This window comes from Rousettus aegyptiacus, unplaced genomic scaffold (genome assembly GCF_014176215.1).
Source record: "Rousettus aegyptiacus isolate mRouAeg1 unplaced genomic scaffold, mRouAeg1.p scaffold_m13_p_15, whole genome shotgun sequence".
NCBI classification, from domain to species: Eukaryota; Metazoa; Chordata; class Mammalia; order Chiroptera; family Pteropodidae; genus Rousettus; species Rousettus aegyptiacus.
This window is the reverse complement of record NW_023416290.1, coordinates 32,354,360-32,382,124: the sequence shown is the minus strand read 5'-3', so window position 1 is coordinate 32,382,124 and position 27,765 is coordinate 32,354,360. Positions and strand designations below refer to the sequence as shown.

General features: G+C 34.7%; 1 protein-coding gene and 3 pseudogenes across 7 annotated transcripts in view; 2 read left to right on the top strand and 2 right to left on the bottom strand.

Moving 5' to 3' along the window:
• STK3 (serine/threonine kinase 3) overlaps positions 1-27,765 on the top strand; it is a 275,174-nt gene that overhangs the window by 135,494 nt on the left and 111,915 nt on the right. For 6 of the 7 annotated variants that reach the window (XM_016157839.2, XM_016157837.2, XM_036232893.1 and 3 more), the window contains 2 exons: positions 11,974-12,111; positions 25,913-26,038. In XM_016157839.2, coding sequence (XP_016013325.1) covers positions 11,974-12,111; positions 25,913-26,038 — 264 coding nt within the window. The remainder of the gene's footprint in view (positions 1-11,973; positions 12,112-25,912; positions 26,039-27,765) is intronic. The other variant, XM_036232892.1, reaches the window with a different exon arrangement.
• Positions 43-1,035, bottom strand: LOC107517277 (annotated as a pseudogene).
• Positions 1,401-1,518, bottom strand: LOC118612312 (annotated as a pseudogene).
• On the top strand, positions 14,560-14,678 carry LOC118612142 (annotated as a pseudogene).

The following is a 27,765-nucleotide window of genomic DNA, read 5'->3' as shown; positions in this document are numbered from 1 at the left end:
GGCTTCTCTTCCCCTCACTGGGACTGGTGGTCCAGAGGGCTCTTAATCCTTGGAGGCCAGGTGGACCATATGGTTTATCACTCTATTGCTGAAGCCAAATTCATTGTCAAACCAGGAAATGAGCTTGATAGAGTGGTCACTGAGGGCAATGCCAGCCCCCCAGCATCGAAGGTGGAAGAGTACATGTCACTGTTAAAGTCGCAGGAAACAACCTCAGCATAGCCCAGAATGCCCTTCCAGAGCTCTTCGATGCCTGCTTCACCCCTTTCTTGATGTCATATTTGGCAGCTTTCTCCAGGTGGCAGGTCAGATCCACAGCTAACACTTTGGAGTTAGGGTCATGAAAGGCCATGCCAGGAATCTTCTCATTAGCTCAGGGATGACCTTGTCCACAGCCTTGGCAGTGCCAGTAGAAGTAGGGATGATGCTCTGGGCAGCTCCTCAGCCATCATGCCACAGCTTCCCAGAGGGGCCATCCCTGGTCTTTTGGATAGTAGTAATGGCATGGACTGTGGTGATGAGTCCCCTCCACAATGCCAAAGTTGTAACAGATGACCTTGGCCAAGGAGGTTCAATCAGTTGGTGGTATAGGAGGCATTACTGTCAACGTTGAGAGATTTGTCATACTTCTCATGGTTCACGCCATCGCAGACATGGGGCCATCCTCGGAAGGGGCAGAAATGATGGCCATGTTAGCTCCACCCAGCAAGTAAGCCCCAGCATTCTGCTAGGTAATGAAGACACCAGTGGACCCCACCACATACTCAGCACCAGCATCACCCCATTTAATGCCAGTGGTATCTCACTTCTAGAAGATAGTGATGGGCTTTCCCTTGATGACAGGCTTCCCATTCTCAGCTTTGGCTGTGCCTTTGAACTTGCCGTGGGTGGAATCATACTGGAACATGAAGACCATGTAGTTGAGGTCAATGAAGGGTCATCGATGGTGACAATATCCACTTTGCCAGAGTTAAAAGCAGCCCTGGTGACCAGGCACCCAATACAGCCAAATCTGTTCACTCCAACCTTTACCATGACCTTTACCATCATGTCTCGGTATCATGGCTGACTGTGCAAGAAGATGCAGCTGTCTGTCGAATGAGAGGAGCAGCAATACTATTGATTTTTAGTCACAACTCTTGGTAAAGCCTTTTTCTCATTACATTATTTTGAGGATATATGACCTAATCTGCTTTGTTACTAGCAAGGAACTCTTCTTTTGCCAGTGTAGAAATTTAGGTTATTAATGATGTATTATGAACATAATGTTTCAGGAAAGTGTATGTTCTTTCCTGAAGAATACCCAGAGAAGGTCACAGGGAATAGCATTCATCATTCAAACCTGCTCTATCAGCACAATAAATTTTGTTTGTTTGTTTGTTTGTTTGTTTGTTTGTTTATGCCTACAGACCTTGTATTCCTAGGTGGTCTTCCACCCAAGTATTAACCAGGCCCGACCCTGCTTAGCCCCCGACATCAGATGAGATCGGGTACGTTCAGGGTGGCATGGCCATAGACACAGCACAGTAAATATGAAACTGTCTCACAAGTTGGACTTAACGAAGTTCACTGGTATACAAACCAGAATTCCAATTTATTACTTTAAAAAAAAAGATATTTCATTCTCATGCAAATAGGAATCATTTGATTATTGGTTGTCAGTTTTACTTGAGAACCCAAATTTTTGTCAGAAGGCTACCAGGTGAACCAGAAAAAGGCAATTATTTGGATGATCTTATGGCTGCTGTCATCAAGCTGTGATTATCTATGTCTACCTTATGAATTTACCTGTTGTGAGAACCAGATACATTCTTCAGTGAACCAGGATGTCTTTTCTTAGGATTGGAGACACACTACCAATTTCATTTTTCTAGGTTCCTCTTTGATGTCTTATACACTGTTTTCTTTCAATTTTTTTTAGATATAATAGAATACGGTTACTTAGGGGGAAAATTGTATCTAAATTGTATCTATGTTACCATTTCAAATATGTAAAAAAAAATCTATACATACTAACAATTAAAAGTACACATTGAAAAGTCAAACAAGTTTGACTTCCTTGTGGTGCTGTTTGTTGGTGAACATATGTAAAATAGGAGAAAGTACTTGTATTAGTTTCTATAATTTACATTCAGTATAGAATGGGGGTTTTTAAACTTTTGGATCTGAGCACCCCTTTCCACTCTTAAAAATTGAAGACCCAAAGAGCTTTTGTCTAGGTGGGTTCTATTTATTAATTTATACCATGTTAAATATTAAAAGTGAGAAAAGTTTAAATATGTGTTTATTAATTCATTTAACAATAACAATTTAATTACATGTTAATATAAATAATATATTTTTATTCAAATAACTTTTCTCCCAAAAAATATGAGTGGGCGACCTAGTGGAAGATAGTCGAATGTCGTTTCTGCATTCATTGTGTTGCAACACATTATTTTGATCGAAGAATATGTAGTTAGATAAGGGAGAGGCATATTTTAATCATCTTTTCCCCCCTGATAATTGTGGATATTCTTCTTTGATACTACACTGAAACAGTGGTAGACTACATTTCTCATCATTCCTTTCATACCCAAGATCTGGCTGTTAGATTAAAAGTGTTACGTTGGACTTTTAGGAAGTCTGGCTAGAGAGCTGACTAAAACCCTACCTATATTGCTGGTCCCCCTACCTCCTCCCTGCTGTCTAGTGAGGATGTGATTGCTAGTGTTTGAGCAGCCATCTTAGGTAACTTGGAAAGTGAGGCAACATTCTAATGGCACTGATATTCTAATTCAGTCATTGTGTATTTATTAGTTCATATGTTTCTATAAAGAACAGCTTCTTAAACTCTCCCTTTAAACAGTATCACTACAGACTAATTGCTTTTAATTTTATTCGGTATGCTATAATCAGTTGTAGTCATTATTACGATCGTGATGATGCTCAGGTACTTAAGTTTGGCTAGTCTTGTGTCCTTTTGACATGTTTTATTAATCTTTGAGTGCTTCCATACTTTATGGTCCTACAAGATGCCCCAGGCTTTTTTGTAGTTTTCCCATCCCAGCCCTGAATTAAGTTGTTTCTTCAAGGAGCACACATTTCTTTTAGTGGGGAGTAACATTTTATAGACTAAGATCTAGGGGCCAGGTGTGCTCATTGCTGTAGATGTTCCCTGTCATTGGATTTGTCTGGTGCAGGGAATTAATTGCTTCTCATTGATTTCTCAGATCCTTTGAGCCAGTTATAACTCATCCATCTACTTTTCTGTTTCCAAAATTTCATAGCTATCAGATATGCTACTATTCCTCTCTCTTTGGAGTGTAAGTAAGCCTTCTTAAGAAATTTAGAAAAAATTCTTAATGTGCTTATTTATTTAGTAGGATTTTTGGAATGGAATTGAGGGTAATTGGTATGTTTAAGTTACCATATTTAACTAGAAGTCTTTATATCAACACTTAAAATAAATTTAATTTTTTTATTGTACAAGTAACTATACTTAATGCTTTGGGGGATACAGACTTCATAGGCATTATGTCTTCAAGTAGTTCATTGTTATCCAGGGCATTTAGAATGACTTTATAACTAATTGGAGTACAAGTTAAAATATTGAAGGTGCTAAAGTTGAGGCATGTGAAGTGCTAGTATTTGCCTTATATTTCATGTTCTAGAATGGTGGTGCTCAGTGGCTGCATGTTAGAAACTTGGGAGACAAAAAATACTGTGCCTGGTCCTTACTGATCAGTTAAATCAGAATCTTTTGTGGGTGGAGCTAAGTTCTACAGGTTATGAACTTCTTTTGACGTGACTCAATTAGTCTTGAAGTGATCCCTTTCTTTAAGGGCCAATAAGATACTGCAGTCTCACCTTGTAATTTCCCTGCCCCACACCTGAAAGAAGTCTATTTCTCTCATAGACCTCATGGTATTTTCAGACCTCACACCTTTGAACATGGCTGTTTTTTTTTATGCTTCATTAATTCACTCATTCTTTAGGACTCAGCTGAAGTCTCATTTTTCTTCAGACATCAATTTGAGCTAAGCCATAATGCCCATTGTTCAATTATATTTTAGCATTTACACTATTTTATTGAAATTATTTGGTGTACATTGTCCTAGCCCATTAGATTCTAAGCTTCTTGAAGAGGTTCTTTTATTGCAAGTATGGATACATTTTATGTGCTCAGAAAAGTTAGTTGAACTGATTACTACATTCAGGAATTCTTACTTGGGAGATCTGAGGGAGAGTGGAATGGTAAAGATCCATAAGTGCTGGCTGTTGTTCACTTTTGATTTCTTCTGTAGCCATGTTTTATGAATATTTTTGAATTATTTAAAGGGACATTTTCGGTTTTGAAAGATGGTTAAGATTTTATTGAATATGATAAAAAAGTTTTGGGATTTAAATGATGCTGTGAAAGGTGGCTGTAGGGGCAGACTGGAATAGGTAGTAACTTAAGTAATACTTTTATTTTTTTTTAAATTAAATGTATTGGGTGACATTGGTTCATAAAATTCTATAGGTTTCAAGTACAGAATTCTATAATACATTGTATATTGCATTGTGTTTTCACCACCCAAGGTCAAGTCTCCTTCCATCAACATAATTTTGAACTCCTTTTATCCTTTACTATTCTCCCCAACCCTCTTTTCACTCTGGCAGCCACCATAATGTTGTCTGTGTTTGTGCTTGTTTGTCTTGTTTGTTGCTTTCAGTTTTATATCCCACATATGGGTGAAATGTGAAATCATATGATTCTCGACTTTTTTTGACTGACTTATTTCACTTAGCGCGATATTCTTAAGATCCGTATCTGGTGTCCTTCAATAGGTGAATGGATAAAGAAGATGTGGTACACATATACAATGGAATATTACCCAATAAGAAAAGATGAAATACTGCCATTTGCAGCAAGCAATGCTTTTAAATGAAGCCTTTGTTCCATTACAAATACAATTTTTAAAAGTTGACTCTATAGTGGGCTTTATAATACATTTTTAAAATGGAATCTTATATGCAGTCTCATAGTTGTAAATTGATATTCTGAGTGTTTGAGATTCTGTACAGTCTTTCCATCTTTATTTCTACATACTTGTCATTTTTATGAGAAGTAACCATTCCATACCATTAACTTTATATTCTCATGTTCACTAAGTATTTTACATGTGTTAGCACATTTAAACTACCCTGTGAGGTAGGTACCATCATTATTCCCACTTTTCCAAAGTGGAAAGAGGACATAGAGAAGTAAAATAGGTCAGATGGCTAGCTACTCATAATGGCGGCATTATCGTACCCAGTGCCATCTAGAGCTCAGATTCTAGAGCTGGTTCTCCTATTCACTTTGTACTTCCAGGGCACCAGCTGTGTTCCTTTTAATTTGGTCCCTAGGCAGGCAAATTGGTCTTTATTGGCCAGATTAATGATTACTGAAGTTCCTGCAACTGGAGTGAATTGTGAGGTCATACTTAAGATACTTTAACCCTGTGCTTACTGTAGAAACTGTACACACTTAAGAGCAATTTTCACTGTAAATTTTACTATTCTCTTAAAAATGTCCATTTCAAATTTGCGTTTGAGGGAGTGGTGATAAAAATTTAGGTTTGTATTTTTATGTTAACATCTAGGTAGGCCTTTTACACTTGGTTTTACTCAAAAGAACGAGAAGCGATTGGTTGGCCTTTTGATATCCTCCCCTCCCCTCTGTCTCCTTTCCATCTAAAAATTTAATACTTGTCTACCTAGGATTTAACTACTAGATTGCTAGGCAATTAGAGTGCCAGAGTCTGTTAGAACCAAAAAGGAACCTGAAAAATATCTAGACGAACCTCCTCACGTATATGAAAAAATTGAGGGTGCACAGTGAGAGGGTGATTTGGAACTTCAGCCTATTACTTTGACCTGGGTCCAGTGTTGGCTTCATTCCATTATACTGTTTGCTGTCTTTATAAGTCTTTTTAAAAATTATTTTTACTATATATTCTTTTCACAAATTATATATGTATTTTTGACTTAGTAGTTTGCTACCTATTATATTTTCTCTCAGGAAACAGCTATGTTTGTTTAGTTTTTTGAAGTTTTTAAAAGTGCTTTCTCATCCTTTATCTCATTTATTTGTTATGAAGATAACCTTTTGCTCGTACACCTGAGGTTCTTGAGTAGTGGCACAAATTTCCTTGTTATTCTGGTATGTTCATTGTTACTGCACATTCACAAATCCTTAACTTCAGAGACATGTGTTGACTCACTCCACTGAGATTATAAAGTTCAGGTATTGCAGTTTCCCAGCTCCAGCTCTTTCCACAACTTCTGGGTGCTCCTGGAGTCTAAGGCACGCAGTTCCAGGCATGGAGATAATTAGTTGTTTTGAAACATTTTACATTTTTTGGCCTCTTAAGACAACTTGTGATCAGAGAAGTTCTTTTTAAAACTTAATCAGTGGTTCAATATGTAGTTAAGCAACACATTGTGTAGAAACAAATACAAGGATAATCATATCATTTATTGTACTAACATTCTTAAATCAAAATGGTGTTCGAGATAAGATAAATTATATGGCCGTAATGTGCATCCATGCGATTCGGTTGGTGGCAAGGAAGGGAGTGAATTGTTAGTCTAAGGCTAAGCAGTGATTGCCAGACTTTATATAGCAGAGGCCTATTACCTAATCAACTCATGCAAAACCTGGAGCTTTTTAAGAGGATTCTCTATGATTCATGATTAGGTTAAATTAGTTGAACAAAGTGAAGTCTGTGAGAAAATCTGTCAGTTTGTTATTGATAATCTAACCTAAAAAAAAAAAAAAATGGAAATAGAAGGTATAGTGGGTTTCCTGGAGACTTTAAAGCCCCTACATTTTTGTAGATCATATGTTAAGACTCATTTGAACTGTATGCAGTTCAGTGCTTGTTTGAGAATAGGATGTGAATATTTTAGGATCACTTTATGATAGTACCGTGTAAATAAGAGTTAGAGTTAAGCTTTTTATCCTTGAATTTCTAATAGCTACTGCTGAGGCAAGCCTTATATGTTAAGATTATCTGAAGATAAGACAGCAACTCATTGTCTCAAAGTTCAAAAGAGAGCATTAGCTTCAAGGACATAAATCAGTGTGTTGTTATCCATCCGTTTGTAACAGAAGTGCAGATAGATGAACAACATTTATCTAGACAATCTAGTATCATTTACCTGCACTTTGAGGTCAGTCTGTGTAGGGGCTTATATAGGTGCTTTGCACTGTTTTGTAGAGCTGTCTGAGGTGAACTAGGTTATTTACAGAAGCATATTTTCTAGCACTTCGTTGTTGTCTGTTTGTTTTCTGTTTGATTTTCCCCCACAAGTTGACTATGAGCTCTGTGAGTCCAAGAATCTATCATATTTTAACATCTGTAATAGCAGGGCTTACATAGTTAGATACTTAAAAAGACCATCAGAAAAAGTAGATAATTGAGCCGGGCTAGGTGGGGCCCATGTGAAAAAGAGAACATACATCTTGGGTAAAATCAGTCTAAATCTATCAGATTCTTACCTTGTGGGAACGTAAACGCCACGTTGCCCAAAGTAATATCTACGGACGCCGTTTGGCCTGTAGCCGATCAGTTTGCTACTTCTTTGTTAGAACGTAGTTCTGAACACACAGTAAGTACTTGATAAATACTTGTCATTTGATAGATGCTTATTGTGTCATAAAATTAGCTGCACTCCTTGTGAAGGACTATCTTAAATATAATACCTGTAATATGATGAGAGATGTATAAGACTTTTCTCTTCTGTTAAAGGATTTTTCCTTGTTAAAGAAGATGAATACAATAGTAAAGAGATTAACTCTTACCCCAGAATCAGTAGACTTGGATATTGAATCTTCAATGCTTTGTCCACAGAAAATCCTTTGGATCACTTCTAAGTAAAAAACTAGTGGTAACACATTGTAGTAAATTGCTGCTTATTCCAAGGGCTTTCAGAAGAATAACATAGTGAATTGTTAGAATACCTGTGTGCCTTTTGCAATTAAAGTGTATATTTTTTATTTTTTGAATTTTGGAGTAATCATTCAGTCTTCCTTTTTTCTACCTTTTCCAAACAATGTCATTATGATGTACTTTTGGTTCTTTGTAGTATTTCATACCTCATTTCTTTCATTTCCTTCCTGTAGATACTATCTTAGTTGAATTCTTTATTTTTCATCTTGGGGCATCTACACTAGCCCCTAACTGCTTTTCTAAGTTCCATATTTGGAGCGTTTCCAGGTTTTTAATTTAAAAAAAAAAATCTACTTTTGGGGTCATAAACTCTGATTAAAAGCAAAAACAAAAACAAATGTAAACACACATTGGCAAAAAATAACTTCTTTCAGTTGTATACTTTCTTGCTGACGAAACTCCACATCCTACATTCCCTTTCTAATCTGTCATTTTGTAGTCCCTTTCAGGGTAACCAGCTTGTTCTCTGCTCCTCCCATCAGCCTTATTCCTTGCTTTCGGTTTTCCTTATGCTATTTCTTCCAAGGGGAATGACCCTTCTTCTTTATGCCTTATATCATTTCTTCTTTTATTGTACTATTCTTTAATTCTTTTATTGCTTGTTCTTTCATTACCAGACTAGGTTACAAGTAGTAATTGTATTTCCTGCTACATCTCTGAGCTCCATGTAGTGCCTAACACAATACTTTGCAGTGAGTGCTCAACAAATATTTCTGAACTTGATTATTACTTTTTATTTTTCCTCATTTAAGTTTTTTAAATTGTAAAATTTATGCAACATAAAATTAACCATTTTAACCATTTTCAAGTGTACAGTTCTGTAAAATCAAGTACATTCACATTGCTGTACAACAGTCACAACTATGTGTCTCCAGGATATTTTTAGCTTCCCCAGCTGAAACTCTGTGTACTAACTCCCCACTACCCCCTTGTTCTACAACCTCTAACAGCCACCATCATATATACGCTCTGTGTCCATGAATTTAACTACTCTAATACCTCATCTAAGACAAACCAATGCAATATTTGTCCTTTTGTGACTGGCTTCAAGTTTTTTCTATGTTGTAGTGTGTGTCAAAATTTTCTTTTTAAGTTTGAATAAATATTTCACTGTGTATATATGTGTACACACACACACACACACACACACACATTTTGTTTATCCACTCATCTGTCAATGGACACTTTGGTTGCTTCTACCTTTTAGCTAGTATGAGTAATGCTGCTATGAACATGAATGTATACATACATGTTCTAGTCCCTGCTTTCACTTCCTTTGAGTATATACCCAGAAGTGGAATTGAGGGATCATATGGTAATTCTGTGTTTAATTTTTTAAAGAATTGCCATACTGTTTTCCACAGTGGCTGCACCATTTTACATCTCTACCAGCAATGCGTGAAGGTTCCTGTTGCTCCATATCCTTGCCCCCACTCGTTATTTTTATTTTCTGTTTTTATTTTTTTTAATAATAGCCCTGATAATGGATGTGAGTGGTATCTCACTGTGGTTTTGATATGCATTTCCCTAGTAATTAGCAATGTTGAGTATCTTTGAATTCTTTGCTCACTTTTTAATTGGGTTGTTTGTTTTTATTGTTGTTGAACTATAAAAGTTCTTTCTGTATGCTTACTATTAACCCCCTTTCAGATATATGATTTGCAAATATTTTATCGCATTGTGGATTGCTTTTTTACTCTGTTGATAGTGTGCTTTGATGCAGAAAAGTTATAAATTTTGATGAAGTCTAATTTGTTATTTCTTTTGTTTCCTGGATTTTTGGTTTCTTATCCGAGATATGATTGCCAAATTCAGTGTCATGAAGCTTTCCTCCTAGTTTTCTTCTAAGAGTTTTGTAGTTTTAGCTTTTATGGTTAAGTCATTGATACAGTTTGAGTTAATTTTTATATATGATGTAACATAAGCATCCAAATTATTTTTATTGCATGTGGCTATCCAGTCTTTCTAGTGTCAATTGTTGAAAATAGTATATTTTTTTTTATTGAATGGTCCTTTTCTTGTTCATATTTCATTGAATGATCTTCAACTTAGTGACTGTCAGAGTTGTAAGTTTTAAGACATTTCCTCTCCCTGGCTTAAAGGCTCAAAACTTGCTTATGCTTTCTTACCTGCTTGGAAATATGAGAAGTACCTGAGAAGACATATACATTGGAAACAGAATCATCATTTATTATCTCTTTATCCTCTTAGTAGCTGTTTGTTTAGATTTAGCAACTCTCTTTGCTTTGTACCTTACCTTCTTGTTTCTTGAAACATAGTAGAACCATTAGAACACTATCCTAATCTTTTCTGTAAAGGCCTTTGGTACACCTGAAATACTGTTTTTAAATCACTTAATCTCTCTGAGCTTTTGATTCCTTTTCTGTTAAATGAGAAGATTGAGCTATATGATCTGTCATATTTTTACTCTGGAAATTCTGTGACTCTAGAGACTCATAAATGACTTTTGAACAGTTACTGAAAAAAAAAAAAAGAAAAACAGTGGAGAGTAGAACACTTTTATTCTATCAGAGGAATCCTTAAAATTGATATCCCCAAAATATTTTGTCTATAGTTTTGGTGTTTTTCTACTAACAGAAGATTTAAACATAGCTATGATTAGTTTCTCTTTTCTTTCAGTGGCAAAAAAAACTTAGTTTCTAAATATTATTGTAGTTTCTAGTATTACCATTTTAATTTTCTTTATGCATTAAGGAGAAGGGACATAAGTTTGTGGACATGAAATTCGTTTACTCATGAAGAGAAAAGACCACTAGACGCCAGGTAGAAAAATGAAGAGAGAACAGAGACAGACACAGCTCTCTCTCTTCAGGAAAGTTAGAGAATTCTGCTGTCAAGAAAGGGTTTTTGGGGTGTTTCACCCCTGAATATGTCTTCAAGAGAACCATGTTTGTGTGCTGCGTGTGCATGTATTTTTAAGACTGCCAAAAAGCCATTTTTTCCTTGTCCCACCTGTTGTGTTGATTGTATAATTGTATATACTCACCTCCTCAACTGTAGTTAATTATAATATTGTCGAATTCATTTTATTTCGTAAAATTTTTGCCATTGCTGTGTTTGTCTCTTGCCTTTTTTATAATATGTGGAAATGAAAATGAAAATAGCTAGTATTTATTGAGTACTTGATACATTTGGTTTACATTTATCGTGTTCATATCTTTTCAATCTTTTCAAAGAAAATGATGTTTTAGTGATGGCATTTTATCAGGAACTATTCTAGATGCCCAGGAAAGAAGTTAATTCATTACATACAGCTATTTCCTAAGAACATTAGGGATTAATTCTCTTGGTTGAAAAGTGTGGCTGTCTAGCTAAGAGGACAAAGATGGCAGGGCAGCTTTTTAGAGCTTTTGAATTGTGAACTTTCTGGATGTACTATCATTAGTACTAAATTATTCATACTAAATTAAATCTTTAGTGATGAATTTAAGTAGTATATTAGCTTTAAAACTTTTCATTTGGAATCCTGACTCATATTTTGAAAGAGAAATAAAAAGTTTTGGCTCTATTAAGTATTATTTCAAATAAGAGGAATGATTTTATTTATATGTAAATATTCTGGATTGCAAAAGCAAATTGGACTGCTGCTAGCCATTTTGAGCAGTGATACCTATATAAAACTGAAATGGGAAGTAAATCTGGCTCACAATAGCAAAATTTGGGGATATATCTCTTTAACTAGAGAATGTCCTTAGTTTGGTGAAAGATTTAGAAATGCAGCCTTCTTTAGAGACTGATTAAAAATAATAGGTAAAATAAAGAATGATGTGCTCAATGAGCTACAATTCAAATAGAGGAAATTTAATGGGAAATGATTACATTAGTAGCAGATGGACTTGCTTCCTGAATTGCATTCTTACTAGAAATCCTAGAACAGCTTAAATTTGTTTTCCAGATTGGGAGTCTGATAAAAAGGTAGATGAAGAGATTTGTTTATTTGGTGTGCTATTGTGATTCTTACCATGTCTTTTGGGTATTTAATTTTTACTAGGCTATTTTTATGATTCCTACAAATCCACCACCAACATTCAGGAAACCAGAACTTTGGTCTGATGATTTCACCGATTTTGTTAAAAAGTGCCTAGTGAAGAATCCTGAGCAGAGAGCTACTGCAACACAACTTTTACAGGTCAGTGCTTATGCTACTAAAGGAAGAATATTTTCTTTATACCTTTTAGCTTTCTGACATTGACTGAGATTGCTGTGAGTTTTGCTAACTGATTTCTAACTTCCCAGGAAATCATGGGTTCATAGAGCACACACATGCACATCCACACTGCCCCATTCTCCTCTGTATGTGTGTTTTGTCTCATTTTTTTTCTTTTCCTTTTCTTAAATTCGGTATTCTTTCTTTTCCCTTTTTTTCCTGATTCGTTGTTGTTATCGTTGTAGTCTATTTTTCCCCCTTAAAGTTGTTTTAAAACAAAACTCCCAAGGGTTCTCATTTCAGAAATGAATTATTTCTCATATTTTTTTCCTAATGTATTATTCCTTGACCCAGCATCTCTGACTTTTTGCTCTCTTAGAAGATATGTAAATACAAGATCCGGGAGCTCTTCGAAAAGATCACATGTTGTGAAACTGGTTAGAAAGTTACCTAAAGGAAGAGTTGATATCTCTACTACAAGTAGACTTTCTTTGTATCCAGAGTGTCTGGAGGTTTTTTTTTTTTTTAAATCTACCTTGAAATTTAATGCAAATAGAAATAATTTAATACTTTTAATATGTATTTGTGAGTCTTTATTTTCCCAACAGAATTGACTCAGACCTCTAGGCTAATAATAATTATGTCTCACATTAACAAAACTTGCTATTTGGAAAATAATTCTTTTTGTTAAATCACGAAAGGATTCAAAACATGGCTCTTATAAAAAGTGATTTTTCCAAAGTACTGTTTTAAAAAAAGGGGTTTGTTGAAGGGTATAGTAAACAGGCTCTTAAGAATAATATTTATTATTATGAAAATATAACTTAGTACTCAGTCTCCATGGGAGACAATTTAGCAATTTCTGTCTAAAATAAAATATAACATTCTTTGACCCAACAATGAACACTTGTAGAAATGTCCTCTAGAGAAAAATTTAACCATGTATGAAGTAACATGTGTGAAAATAGTTATAAAACACTGTAATGGAAAAGATGAGAACAACATATCTGTCAACAAAATGGAAACAATCTAAGGTCAGTCAAGAGGAGTGATTGGCAAAATACATACACCTATACACACACATATGTATATGTGCATATGTCAATACTTGTAGTGGAGTAGCTCTGAAAAAATAAGCAAGAAACTGGCCTCCAGATAAGGTAATTGTATGGCTGAGAAGCAGGAGTAGGATGGAAACTTACTTTTTGCTGATGCTCTTTTTGAGCCTTTTGACTTTTTTGTTATGTGCAAATACCTACCTTTTAAAAATTAATGGAAATATTTATTTCAAAAGAATTTCAAAGGAATTTTGAGCACATAAAGCAAGGGCCTGTTGATATTGTTATCATATTAAGTATCTAAATTATTCAACCTCAAAGAAGGCAAGAAAGGAGGGGGGAAACCCAGAAAAAGTGAGACAAATAGCATAAAGTATGGCTGCGAAAGTAAACCTAAATGTATCTGCTTTTATCCAGCTGCTTTTTGGATAATTTAACCAGTATTTCTTTCTAGTTTTTCTATCATGTTTTCTACTATTTCTTAAGAAAATAAAGTTTGTTGTTTTTAACTCAGAGATTTTAGGATGGAAGAGCATTTAAGAAATACTCTAGTATAATTCCCTAGTATAATTTTGTGGATGACAGTACCAGAGCCCAAAATGGTTAAATGACACTGAAGATCACACAGTGATTGATTAATCTAGGTTTATTCCATTTGCCCCCTAGTTCCACTTTTCACCCTTTCCTCACTCTACTTTCTGCACAGAAAGTTGACCTATATGGACTACATTAACAAGCTCTGTTATCTCTATCTTCTAGTTGGGCTCGAACCAAACTTCCTTATTTATAATAAGAGCAAACAGTGTACCTGGTTTTGTATAGCACTTATGTATAGTGCTTATGAGCCAGCCAATATTTACGTTTTTGTTGACCATTCAAGGACTTCTGTTATAATTTGGTGTCCTTGTCTGGCCTTCTAACAAATCCTTCATCACCTCCCCTTTTTCCTGTATAAATATTGAAATAATAGACTTGTAGTTTCTTATATATACTGTGCTTTTCTCATCCTCTGTACCTTTTCTCATTCTGTCTCCCCATCCCCAACCCCTTAGCTTAAAGACCCCATTTACCAACAGTCTCCTTCGTACTCATTGTCTTAATTGTTACTAATTCAAATCCAGAAAACCTTCCCTTTATCCTTGGTTAGGCCAGTTGTTCCTCTGTTTCCATAAGCACCCTGGACATATCATTTATCATATTAGATTGAAATAACTTATTTTGGGGTCATTGTTCTGAATTGGAACTAATTCAAGGTCAGGACTGTGCCTTTTGGGGGGAACTACTTTTGCACTTCTGAGATCCATTGCTTAATACATTGTCTATTGGATTCATTATGTGTTTTTAACATAACTTCTGATTTAAAAAGTTTTTAGTCTATGGCCATGCCACCCTGAACCTGCCCAATCTTGTCTGATCTTGGAAACTAAGCAAGGTTGGGCCTGGTTAGTACTTGGATGGGAGACCACCTAAGAATATCAGGTGCTGCAGGTGTAAAAAAAAAATAAAGTAAAATAAAATAAAATAATAAAATGAAAAACAAATAAAATAAAGAAAAATAAAATAGAATAAATAGGATAATTATCCTTAGTTTCATTAGAGTCTCATTAGTCTTATTTTTATGGATTTCTAGAAAGTCATTCTGTCTCTTAAAGGAATTTTGCATATGTCTTGTATGAGTTAAATTATATTTTAACTCTCAGAACAATCTTACTAAGTTTAAGTGGACATACGTCTATATCCTACATGTAGAGATTATACTATATTGATTTGCAGACCCTGATAAACAGTTTTAAAAAGAAATTCATGATGAAGTTTTTATAGTGGTTTATTGTCTATGACATATGATAATTGTGGAAGTTTAAAAAAATCATAGACTGAGAGTATCCTTTGTGATTGTTGAGTTGAACTCTTACTTGTTTTTAGAAGATGAGGAAATTGAAACCCTAGAGATATTAAAGGATAAGGTTCAAGTTTAGCTTAGTGGCACAAGAATTCCTGATCTAAAGATCATCCCTGTACTTGCTGGTGGGCAGTCTAAAACCTGAAAGTCAGCTTCTGTCCCAGGCTGGCCTTCTACAAAATGTTAGGTTGACTGAGATCTGCCATTATTTGAATTGACTCTGGGCTTGGCAGTAATAGGTGGTGTTGGGTTACTGCGTGAACTCCCATGGTGTGTTACTTATTCTTTATTTTACCAGTTTATGTGAAGAGTAGTCTGTTTGTTTGTTTGTTTGTTTTAACAGATATTCAATACCTTTTTTTGTGGAGGAAAAAGATGACATTCCTAAAAGCACAACTCTGAAAATATCAGTTTTGTTCTTACAGGATTCAGAACTTTAATGGCATTCCCATTATACAGTCAGGAAGTAGAACAGTCCCTCAAGAAAAAGGCAAAAAATGCCAAAATCTTCTCCAACCACAATTCTTTTTACTCTGTGAAACAGAATTTCCTTATAAATTAAGTAGTTTTTATGGTAGTGACATATATCATTGGTATGCTCTGTGTGTTTAATATGACTATAGTCAGAAGGGAAGTTGGGCCTGTTTGTCTTCTAAAAATTGAGAAAAGTGCCATCATTAAGACAAGGAAGAGAAAAATTTGTATCTAGCTTTTGGGGACATGTAAGGTGAGAGTGCACTCACAGTTGGAGAATCTGTGGATATTTGCCAGTTTAGCTACTGGCCATCCCTCCCATTTATAATTGACTTAAATACTTCTTTCATACATTGAGTATGCATATCGAACAGTGTTATAGTATTTGCTTTAATCTTTAAACAGATTGGAATACTAAAGACAATAAGGAAAATTATTATATTTACCCTATTTTTGCTCTTTCCATCATTTTTTTCTAATGTTCCAAAGTTTCTTCTTTTATTAATTCCTTTCTATTTAGAGGACTTCCTTCTAGCTATTCTTTTAGTATAGGTAACAAATTCTCTTAGTTTTCCTTTATCTGGAGCGTCTTGTTTCTTCTCATTTGTGAAGGATATTTTCACTAGTTATAGAATTCTTGGTTGATAGGTCTTTTCTTTCAGCACTTAAAAAATGTTATGCCACTTCCTCCTGATATCCATGGTTTCTTGAGAGAAATCCACTGTTATCTGAATTGTTTTACCTCTTACTCTTTTCAAGATTTTTTTTTCCTTTGTCTTAATTTTCGTAAGTTTAATTATCATGTGCCTTGGTATGAATTCTTTAGATTTATGCCGTTTGGGGTTTTTTGGAGTTTCTTGAATATGTAGCTTTATAGTGCTTGTCAACTTGGGGAAGTTTTCTTTATTTTTTCAATCACTTTTTCAGCCCTACCATCTTTCTCCTCTCTCTCTCGAGGACTCTCCTGACATAAATGTTAGGTCTTTTGTTTTTGTTACATAGGTCTCGGAGGTTCTGTTCGTTTTTATTCCAGTCTCTGTTGTTTATGTTGTATAATTTCTACTGTTCTATATTCCAGTTTAATGATTCTTTTCTCTGTCCTCATTCTACTATTAAGTCCATCTATCAAATTTTAAATGTTGGTTGTTTTTTACTTCTAAAATGTTCATTTGTTTCTTTTTTATATCTTCACTTTTTTTTTTTTTTGCTGAGACTTTCTAATTTTTTATTTGTTTACAAGCATGGTTGTAATTGTTCATTGAAGTTTTTTTTAATGATGACTGCTTTAAAATCACTGTCAAGTAATTCTAACACCTAGGTCAGAATGTTGGTGTGTGTTTATTTTCTTTACCCATTTAATTTGAGATTTTCCTGCTGCTTGGTATGATGAATGATTTTCGTTTGAATCCTAGACATCTTCAGTATTATATTTTGAGACTCCAGATCTTATTTAAATTTTTCGTTATAATAGGCCTCCTCTGACAATACTTCAGTGGGGGAAAAGGGCACCATGTCATTTCTTCCAGGTAGCAGTAGAAGTTCAGGTTCCCCACTAGGTCTCCTTTGATATGTAGGGTTAGGGAGGGTTTCCTTATTACTACCAGACAGGGATGAGGCAGGCTTCCTACTGGACAGGTTCCATCATATCCTCTACTGTAGGGGGTCATTATAGCTGGGTGGTGATGAAAGTTCTAAATGTCCACTAGGCCACTGAGTTTTCTTTATTACTGTCTGGCAGAGTTATGTCAGGTTTCCACGTAGTCTCCAATGACACTTCCCACCAGGGGAGGTAGGGGCTCTTTTTGTTCTGCTTGGTGGAAATGAACACCCTTGTGTGACACTCGGTCTTCTTTGACACTCCCTCAGTGGAAGGATTAGACAGTCTCCAGAGGATGGAAGTCTAGATTCCCCACTTAGCCTTTGCTGGTGGAGTTGGACCCAGGGTTTGCCCTGTGATGTTTGGCTGGAGTAGAATGGTTATTGCCTAGAAGTTTTGTCTCACTAGCTGTCCCTTTCTCATTCTTTTGGCCCAAGAGAGCAAGGGCTTTTTAGTTTGTGTCCATTGGTGTTTCTGGGTTGCTGGCTTCCTTCATACCCGGTATAGGATAAATGAAATAAAGAGAAAGCCCATGGAATTCACAGCTGTATCCTTTCTCAAGTCCCACAGTCCCTAACCAATTTGCTGCCTTCTCTCTATCTTTGTAGTCTTCATGTATTTTATATATAATGTCCGGGGATTTAGCTATATTTTAATGGAGAGGTATAGGGAAAAGTATGGCTACTCAATCTGTCTAGAAGCAGAAGAACCTTCTTCAGTTCATGTTAAACTTTTGTTTTTTCTCTGAAGCTTTTATGAATAAATCATTACTTTGAACTCTGTCAGTTCAAAAATTGATAATTAGGAATATGAACAAAATTTAAGAGGAAATACTCCAGATTTTAAAAGAGTAATTTTCAGGCAACCTTAATTTTTAAAATACATAATAAAAAATGTGGTAAGTTAATTTGGGATATTTTATTTCTTTCATTAGTTCAGGTGGTTTAAGAATGCTCACCCTATTTTAGTTTAGATTTTACTTTAGCTACATTTGGAAATAGTGAAAACTTACTGCCTTTTAGAATTTGTTGTGTTAATCTTTTTCTTATTGATATTCTTTAAAAACTTTATAATCACCCTCTTGTCTGACATAACTATTACAAATATAGTTTTTATTACATTCATTTTTGGAGGACCATTTATACATATTTAAGTTGTATGTAATCAAATCATCTTGTTTTTTCTTTTGCTTCATGGCATTGGATTGAAAATATAAACATTCTTTTATGTTACCCTCTAGTTCTTTTATATTTTTATTTTTTAAACTTTAACTCCTTTATCTGAAATTTATTTTGGTATGTCTGTGGTAAAGATCTAGTTTAACACCCCCCTCCCCTTATGTGAGCACCAGTTATGATTTAAGTAATTTTTTCCGCACTGATTAGAATTGGTATCTTCATAATATGCCAGTTTATTTTGTATATTATATTCTATTTCTGGGCATTATATTGTTTTGTTCTTCTTTCCATTCCTGTGCTGATACCACATAAGCATTTAACAAAGATATAACTTCTGTTTATTGATTTTTCTCAATCTGATTATATTATTTAGATTTTCTGTCTAGTGATTTTTTTCCCCTGGCTTTATCGATACATAATAGACAGTTAGTTGCTCATACTTACATTATACAATTCAATGAGTTTTTTTCAATTATAGTTGGCATATATACCAGTTTCAGTTGTATAGCATAGTGATCAGATATCCATATAACTCTCAAAACGGTTACTCCACTAAATCTAGTACCCCCCTTCCTCCTTACATATTCATTACATTCTTAACCATCTTCCCCATGCTACACTGTACATCTCCATGTCTATTCTACAACTATCTATTTGTACCTCTTAATCCTTTTGCCTTTTTTCCCCACCCCAACCCTCCTTCCATCTAGTAACTCTCAAAATACTCTATGAGTTTATTATTCATTTTGTTTTTGTTGCTTATTTGTTCTTTAGATTCCACATGTACATGAAATCATGCAATATTTGTCTTTTTCTATCTGACCCTTTTCATTCAGCACAATACCCTCTCGGTCCATCAAAGCAATATCTTTCTCCATCCCCTTCCTTTTGGTCTGTGTGTGTCATTTAATCTGAAGTGAGTCTCTTATAGGTAGCATATGTAGGGGTCTTGTTTTCTAATCTCCAGCCATGCTATATTTTGGTTGGAGCACTTAATTCTTTTCCATTTGAGGTACTTGTTGATAATATATGTAGTTATTACTATTTTTTATTCATGTTTTTGATACATGTTCTTAAATAAGTTTCTCCAACATTTCCTGTAATACTGGCTTGCCGTTGATAAATTCCTTTAGCTTTTTTTTTTTTTTTCCCTGGGAGGTTTTTTATCAGTTCTTGAACTCTAAATGATAGCTTTGCTGGATAAAGTATTGGTTGTAGATCCTGGGTCTTCATCACTTTGAATATTTTGTGCCAAGCCCTGCATGGTTTCTTTTGAGAAATCAGCTTCCAGTATTATGGGTGCTTCCTTCTAGATAACTAACTGCTTTTCTCTTGCTGCTTTTAAGATTCTCTCTTTGTCTTTAACCTTTGGCATTTTAATTATGATGTGTCTTGGGGTTCCTCTTTCTTGGGACTCCCTGAACTTCCTGGTGTTGTATGTCTATTTCCTTCATCAGGTGAGGGAAGTTTTCCATCATTATTTCTTCAAATATCTCTTCAACGTCTTATTTTCCTTCAGGTACCCCCATGACACGAATATTTTTACATTTGGTAGTGTCCCACAGGCTCCTTAAATTATTATTATAGCCTTGATGACTTTTTTCTTGCCATTCTGATTGAGAGTCCTTGGCTTCCCCATCCTCTATATCAGTGGTTTGATCCTCGTCTTTATCGACTGTTTTTTTCCATCTAATATAGTCTTCATCTCAGACGATGTGTTCTTCATTTTTGACTGTTTCCCTTGATTACTTGACTCCATTATTCCTGGATCTCTGTTCTGTTTTCTCATATGGTTTCTGCTTCATTGTCTTCCCATTTTGGCCACCATTTTTTGTGTTTCTATGTACTAAGCAAGGCTCCTAGTCTCTCAGTCTTATTAGTACAGCTTTGTTTAGTAGGTGTCCAGTGGCACAGTCCTGAGAGGGTTTCATCTTCAGGCCAAGTTTAGCCCCAGCCTATGTCCCTCCGGGGCCACCTGTTAAGATTCAGCAAGCAATCCACAGATGCTGTGTTTATAGTTGCTTCAAGAAACCACACTAGAAACCAAGGCCAGCTGCCACTTAGGTGAGTCTAGGTGCTGCTCAACAAGGAGCACCTGACTCGCATAGGATACACCTGGATATGGCTTGGGTGGGGCTCTAAGTTGGGGGAAGTGGGGTTCCAGGGAATCCTCTGGGCGGAGTGACCTCTGTTAATCCAGTTTGATGAGGTCTCTGCTTTGGTGACTGCTTCTGCACACTGGGAGTGGGGAGAGCTCAACAGAAGAACCGTGGATGCTGCTGGCACTTCTGACTAGGAGAGACCTTAGCCTCTGGCCCTCACTCTGACAACTCAGTGTCCGTCTGTAAGTCTCTGGTGCCTCCTGCACAGCTGAACTGGTACGCAGAGCGATCAGTTCGACACTGCAAAAATCCGCTCGTAGATACTGCCACCATTGCAGCCTCTGTTCCAGTCAACCGTTCAGGACCAGGCAGCCTTGTGTCCTTGTGCTGTCCTACCTTCTGCCGTTTCTTGTATGGCCTAGTTGTATGGCTTGTTCATCTAGATCCCAGGCGATTTTCCTTGCTGTTTGCTCTTTGTTTCCGTCACAACTTTGATTTGGTCACCAGAGGGATGAGCAGAGACTCTACACCAGTTTTTTATCCTCACTCACACAACTTTAATTAAAATAAAAATGTAGAACTGGAATGTTTTCTAAAAGACATCTTTCCTTGATTTTAGCCAGAGACAAAAGATAAAATTAAAACATTAGGGGATCCTTTCTATAATCAAGCAGGGAAGTATTTCTGCAGAAAGCCTTGTATTGCCTTGGGCATGTTGCTTAGCCTTTCAGAGTCTGCTTCCTCATTGACGACATGGACTAATTAGATAGGATAGCATCTACAATCTCTTCTAGTTAACCTGCAGCCAAAAAGCATTGATTGAGCAACTGCCTTGGGCTGAAATCCAGGACACTGGTGGTAGGTCAGAGGCTCATGCAGGATTCATACAAAAGTCTGCATTACCTGGCGCCAGAATCATTTAGATTTTTCATCTTTATTTTTTACCTGTTTTACTTCTCAGCGACTAGAAAAGGATATTAATATTTTCTGTCTCATTTATATCGACTTATGTCTATAATTTTTGTTATATATCATTGCTATACTAATATCTAGTTTATAATCTTTATATTATGTCCCTTATTAATTTTTTTGAATTTAAGTCTATGTATTTCAACAAGTTGACATTTGTGTATTAGAGCATACATATGTCAACAGTAAGATGTAACTTTTTATTACACCACTGCTAGAATATTTAGCTTTTTATAATATTAACCTAAATATTGATACATAGTGTATAAGATGACCACAGCAAATAATTGCTTTTTTCCTTTAGATAATCTTAACTTTTTATCATTAATACTTTATCAGCCTCACTATTAATAGAACTATAAATTATCTGAGTGATGGGTTGTGGGAGAAGAGGGGAAAGGAATAATTCAACTGTTATACTGTAATAGTTGCTGGAGTAATAGCACATACATCAATAAGGAACTGTCACCATGATTAAGGGCTAGTTACAGTTGTTAGTTGCACAATGGTAAAATTCTTTTTAAATATTGATTAGCCCACATATAGTATGAAAAATTCACTTTCCCCTTATGCAGAAGAAAAAAATATTTCAACAGTTATTTTTGGCCTTGCTATGTCAAAAAGGCATCTGTACCAAGATCTTATCATACCTAAAATTATAATTTTAAGTCTGTTAAAAATTTCATGCATTTTTATTATTAATTACGTAGAGGCTTTAGAACTGTTGCAAGACCATATAGTATGTATTAGCTTTTATACTGCTAATGCAGAACAGCAAACTTGATTAGATTAACAGAAATTTGTCTTCATTACAACTTTATGTATCACACTAGAGAGAGATATGCCACAAGATCTGCAAAACCATTCAGTTCTGAGCATGTAAGTGGCAGGATAACTTTTTGTTTGTAATTCATCTAATGTGTAATAACAAAACGAAAGGAAAACTGCAATCTCATGTTACAAAAAACCGTACTGCTATAAAATATTAAGGGGTAATATCCCTTATTAATATTAAGTAACTTTTTTTACTATTTTTTTTTTGCCTTCAGTTCTACTTTTTTTGATTGTTTCTCTTGATATATTTTTGTGTTTGACCAACATTTCATTGCCATTTGACTTTTAACCCAAGTTCTTTTTAGTGTATGTCTTAGGGAAACACGAGTTGGATTTATTTAAGTATATCTCATATAGAAAGCATGTAGTTGAATTTATCTTATGAACTAAGTGCCTTTAGTACTTAACCAAAAAGCTATTTAATAAATGGAAATTCAACTCATTTATTTACAATTAATATATGCTAATAATATTTTAATCTTAATTGTCATGTTTTATTTTTGCCAACTTTTTTCTTCTGTTTATTGTTGTTCTTTTTTATATTGCTTTGCATTGTAAAAATTTTACCACCTGCTATGTTAAAAAAGACTTTAAAAATATTCTTTAGGGATCTGTCAGTGTGTCTGATAAAACTTCTGACTCTCAAGAATGCTCAGATAATACGGCCTTGTCTTCAAGTACCCTTTTAACTTCATTAGCCAGTTCCTCTTTGTTGGTCAAAATCACATCTGTATTAATTATGTAAGGAAAACATGAGTTCAAATGAAATCAGATTTTGAGAGTAAGAATATTATCTCTGTAGACTAATGGTAATGTAACACTGTGTAGTCAGTTCACAATTAACTGTGCAAAAGTAAGTTTGCAGTAGACTGGATAAACTATATATATATATATATATATATATATATGTATGTATGTATGTATGTATGTATGTATATATACTTTGAAATTTCTTAAAGATAAATCTGTGGCTTGGAGCAGCAGTCCCCAAACTTTTGTGGTACCAGGGACCAGTGCTCCTATGAGACTCTAATGCCTGATGATCTGAGGTGGAGCTGAGGTGGTGATGCTAGTACTGGGGAGCGGCTGCAAATACAGATGAAGCTTCGCTTGCTCACCCCACTCACCTCTTTCTGTGCAGCCCAGTTTGTAACAGGCCATAAACCTGTATCAGGCTGTGGCCCAAGGGTTGGGGACCCTTGGCTTGGAGGATTGGCACATAATTTTCCCTGAGATAATAAAACATAATACAATTTGAGATTTTTACAGTTCTCCTGGTTCTCAGTGTTTGTCTGCTACTTCTGTTAATATATAGCCACTAAATCCTTTTTTACATTTTTTTTATTTATTGGGGTAACAGTGTTTATTGAAATTATATAGGTTCAAGTATATAATTTAGTAATATGTCATATCTATATTGCATTGTGTGTTCACCACCCAAGGTTATTTCCTTCTGTCACCAAGTAGTTGACAACCCTATTCAATCAGATTTACTTTCTCTTAACTGTAGCAGTTGTTTTTTTTAACCTACATTAATTATTAACAGTCACATTTGCATTATAATGGTTTCTCCCTATTCCGTTTTGTTTCTAAATTCTGCTGCAGGATTATGCTATCAAAGACATTCTTTTACTCATTTATTTTCTTGTTTATATAATTAAAGTGGCTCTCAAACAAAGTTTAGGCATCTCAGCCTAAGCATTTATCCTTCTTGCCCCGCTGTTGCCTTTATCTAAACTCCCGGAATACCATTTGTCTAAAATAGTGTTTCTGTCTTGGGGAGGCAGATCTTCCTACTGTGTTCTAACATATATTACCTATCTTAATGTGTTTTTTCTTATTCATACTTTTCCTCCTCCCTAAAATGGCCTGTTTATTCTGTATGAGGCGCCTGTGGTTACTTCAGCGATTCTTCTACTTTTATTTCTCTTAATCATATAGACTGTGCTAACCATCATAAATGTAACTTGTATGTCACATTGTAATTTTTTGTATGTGTTTGTGTTTTATTCCTTATTCTAGAAAATAAGTCCCTTAAAGGCAAAGAGCCTATCTTCAGTTGTTATTTTTTGTGATCTTCCTGCCAGTGTTTCTCAAAAATTTTCAGAGTTGGATTGAAGTTTCTTCCTTCTTGTTGTTCCACCAGTCTCTGGGTCAGGGGTCCCCAAACCCCCAGGTATGGACCAGTACTGTTAGGAACCAGGCCACACAGCAGGAGGTGAGCGGCGGGTGAGCAAGGGAAGCTTCATCTGTATTTGCGGCCGCTCCCCAGCGATGGCATCACTGCCTCAGCTCCACCTCAGATCATCAGGCATTAGATTCTCATAGCCACAAAGGTTGGGGACCGCTGCTCTAGGGCACTATATTTATCTCTTTACCAGCTTAACAGAAAGAAATGAATTCATGGAAGAGAGCATGTTCAGTGTCTAAAGCCCAGATTAGGAGGTGGAACACAACAGTGACACTCACGTTCCATTCCGTTCCACTGACAGAACTTAACTGCATAGTCACAGCCAGCTGAAAGGGAGACTGTGAAATGGCTCTTAGCAGCGATACATCTAGCCGCAACTTTATTTTGGTGGAACTAGGAGTCTCTACCACAACTATATTAATAGAACTTATCTAGTGATTAGTCTGTAATTGTTATAAAAGAGTTTATTGGTTCTTTGCCATCAATTTTAGTATTTCTGAAATCTGGTAAAATTCTTACTAATACTTTTCCTAAATGATACGTACACAGTTTTAAAGGCTCTTCCAAATGTCTGTAATTTCTTCTTTAGCACTAGAAATTTTTTGTCTTTAAGAACATTTTTGTGTTCTGTTGATCTTATTAAATAGCTATATTAAAAGATGACTTTTACCTTATTCTATCTACTGACATAATTATGAAAATTACATTTTAAAGCTGTTTTGCTGCCTCAAAATAAGGTTATCAACCCCAAATTATACTTCTAATCTTTCTCTCTTTCACACTCTTCCTTCTCAATAAAAAAGTCATCAAAAACCCAAGTCTGTCTATTCTGATGGTTTCCATTTTGTTTATCAGAATTGTAAAAACTTAGATATTTTAGCTAGATCAGGGTGTTATTAAAAGAGTGAAAGTTGGTATATTTTAGAAATTAAACAATATTTTCTGAAAAATATTTTTTCTTTGTTTCTGTTTTATGTCTCCATTGCAAATGATTACATTATTCAAGACATAATAATATAAAAAATATGTTAAAGAAGTAACAAAATAGTTGCCCTCCTTTGACCACTGATTGTGTCAGCTTAAGAGTAATTAAAATCCATACCTAATACCAAATAATTGTATTTTTATATGTAATGTATTCATCAATATATATATATATTTTTAAATTTATATCCGTTTTACTACACTTCCTTTAGACAATTATATCTTTAAGGTAGTTTTATTAATGTAGTTTTATTAATAGGATTATATTTTTGTGTGTGTGCTTTACTGGTTTTTAAAAACTTAAAGTAAACCTGAAAGTAAAATTTTTATTTCTAAAGCAGCTGAAATAGTCTCTATTCTTAACCTGCACATTTAATTCTAGATGAACAATCATTGAAGCCTGTGATCCTGACTTGAATTTATGTGCTATTTTAATGTTTTTTAGATATAATTCATAGAAATCTTATATTTATACCATTGAATTTTTCTTTTCTAGCATCCTTTTATCAAGAATGCAAAACCTGTTTCGATTTTAAGAGATCTGATCACAGAAGCTATGGAGATCAAAGCAAAAAGACATGAAGAACAGCAGCGAGAATTGGAAGAGGAGGAAGAAAATTCGGTTCGTAATTACCCTCAAAAACTTGATTTTTTTTTTTTCGGAGTCAGTTTTATATAATTTTGGCCTTTTCCTTTAAATATGTCAGTAGTACTGACCGTTTTATTATACAAATGAGGTATATTCACTAAATCTCAAAATTAGTTATGTTTGCATTAAATGTATGCTATCCTTTTCTGTCTTATGAATTAATGATTAGTAGAATGTAAGGTTGTGATATAGTAGTAAGTTTGTGTAGCATCTAGTATCTAGTTGACACTAACTTCTTGCGGAATGAATGTTGTCTTGAATTTGGTCAATTTTGTTTATCTTCTGGAACTTCCTTTTAACTTATCAACTGTGCTGTAGATAAAGAGTATCACAGAAGAAGATTGGGTTACTAGAGAAAGCAGGAAGGACCTAGCATATTAAACCAGTTTATCCCATTTACTTTGTATTGATGCATCAGATATAATTATTTAATAACAAAATAATTATATCTGCATATCACATTTTATAATATCTAATCTGTTTGTCACTAATTTTTTTCCTTGTTTCAAATTATAATTTTTTTTCTGGTTAAAGATATAGATAGTCGTAAAATCTGAAAACATACATTTCATTTTATTTTTTTACTGATTTCATTTTATTTTTTTACTCTTTGATAACATCATCTATATTTTCCCGTAGAAATATTTTTATAGTGTTTGTATATCAATAATTTTATTTTACTAATTTCAGGCCGATTATCCAGTTGAGAATTCTCTTGAAATTCTTATACCCTTTTCACCAATTATTAAACCCTGTTTCATGTGGTAGTCCAGAACAAGGACAAGTATGGCTCTTTGCAGAACTGATTTATAATCAGTTTCCTCAAGTGTTGGGCTATATCACTTACTCATTTGCCAGTGACTGTGGACTGCCTAGTAGAGAGATGCTTTAAGTTTATATTCTAGATATTAAGTTTTTTACCAGTAATTCACCAGGCAGAATTTTAATACCATCCTCATAAAAATTTTTTCATAAGTTTGTGACCATGTGTATTAATTCTATAAAGGTAAACAATATGGAATGATGTAAAGACCTTGGTTCTTGCTCTCAAAGGGTTTTATAGTTCCCACCTCTGTTTCTTTCTGTGATGATAAACTCCATTTTTGATTTCTCTCCAATTAACATTTGTAAATGTTAACTTTTTTTGTAGTTTCAAAAGTACTTTTATCATGTTATTTCATTTACTCTCCAAAAAAAGTAAGATTGGTTTTGTATATGTAATTATACCATTTCTCAGTTGAGTGAAATTAGGTTAGGAGAGAAGTGATTTACCAAAGTTTACAAAGCTAGTGAAGAACTAAGAATTAAAGTAGCATTTCTAATTTAAGTTTTCATGCTCCTTTACTAATATGTTTTGTTCACTTTGCAATCAAATACTTATTAGAAATTCTAAAAATAAACAACATTGGCTTATCAGAGTTACACAGTTTCTAATAGCATTGTGTTCTCAATAAAGCCTCATCTTGGTCCCTCTGTGGTGGTACTCACTCATCTACCTTTTCTTCTTCACCTTATGCAAGCTTCTGACTAGTGAACTACCTTGAATTAGCTGTCAGTGGACTGGTGATTATTTGTGCTTTGCCTCTTATCTTTTTATACTTAATTATAGGTTGGTTTTTATTTTTAATGGATATTGAACCATTGACTATACTCCAGAATTTGCCAGTTATTACTAGTTTTTAAGACTTAGCTATAGTCAC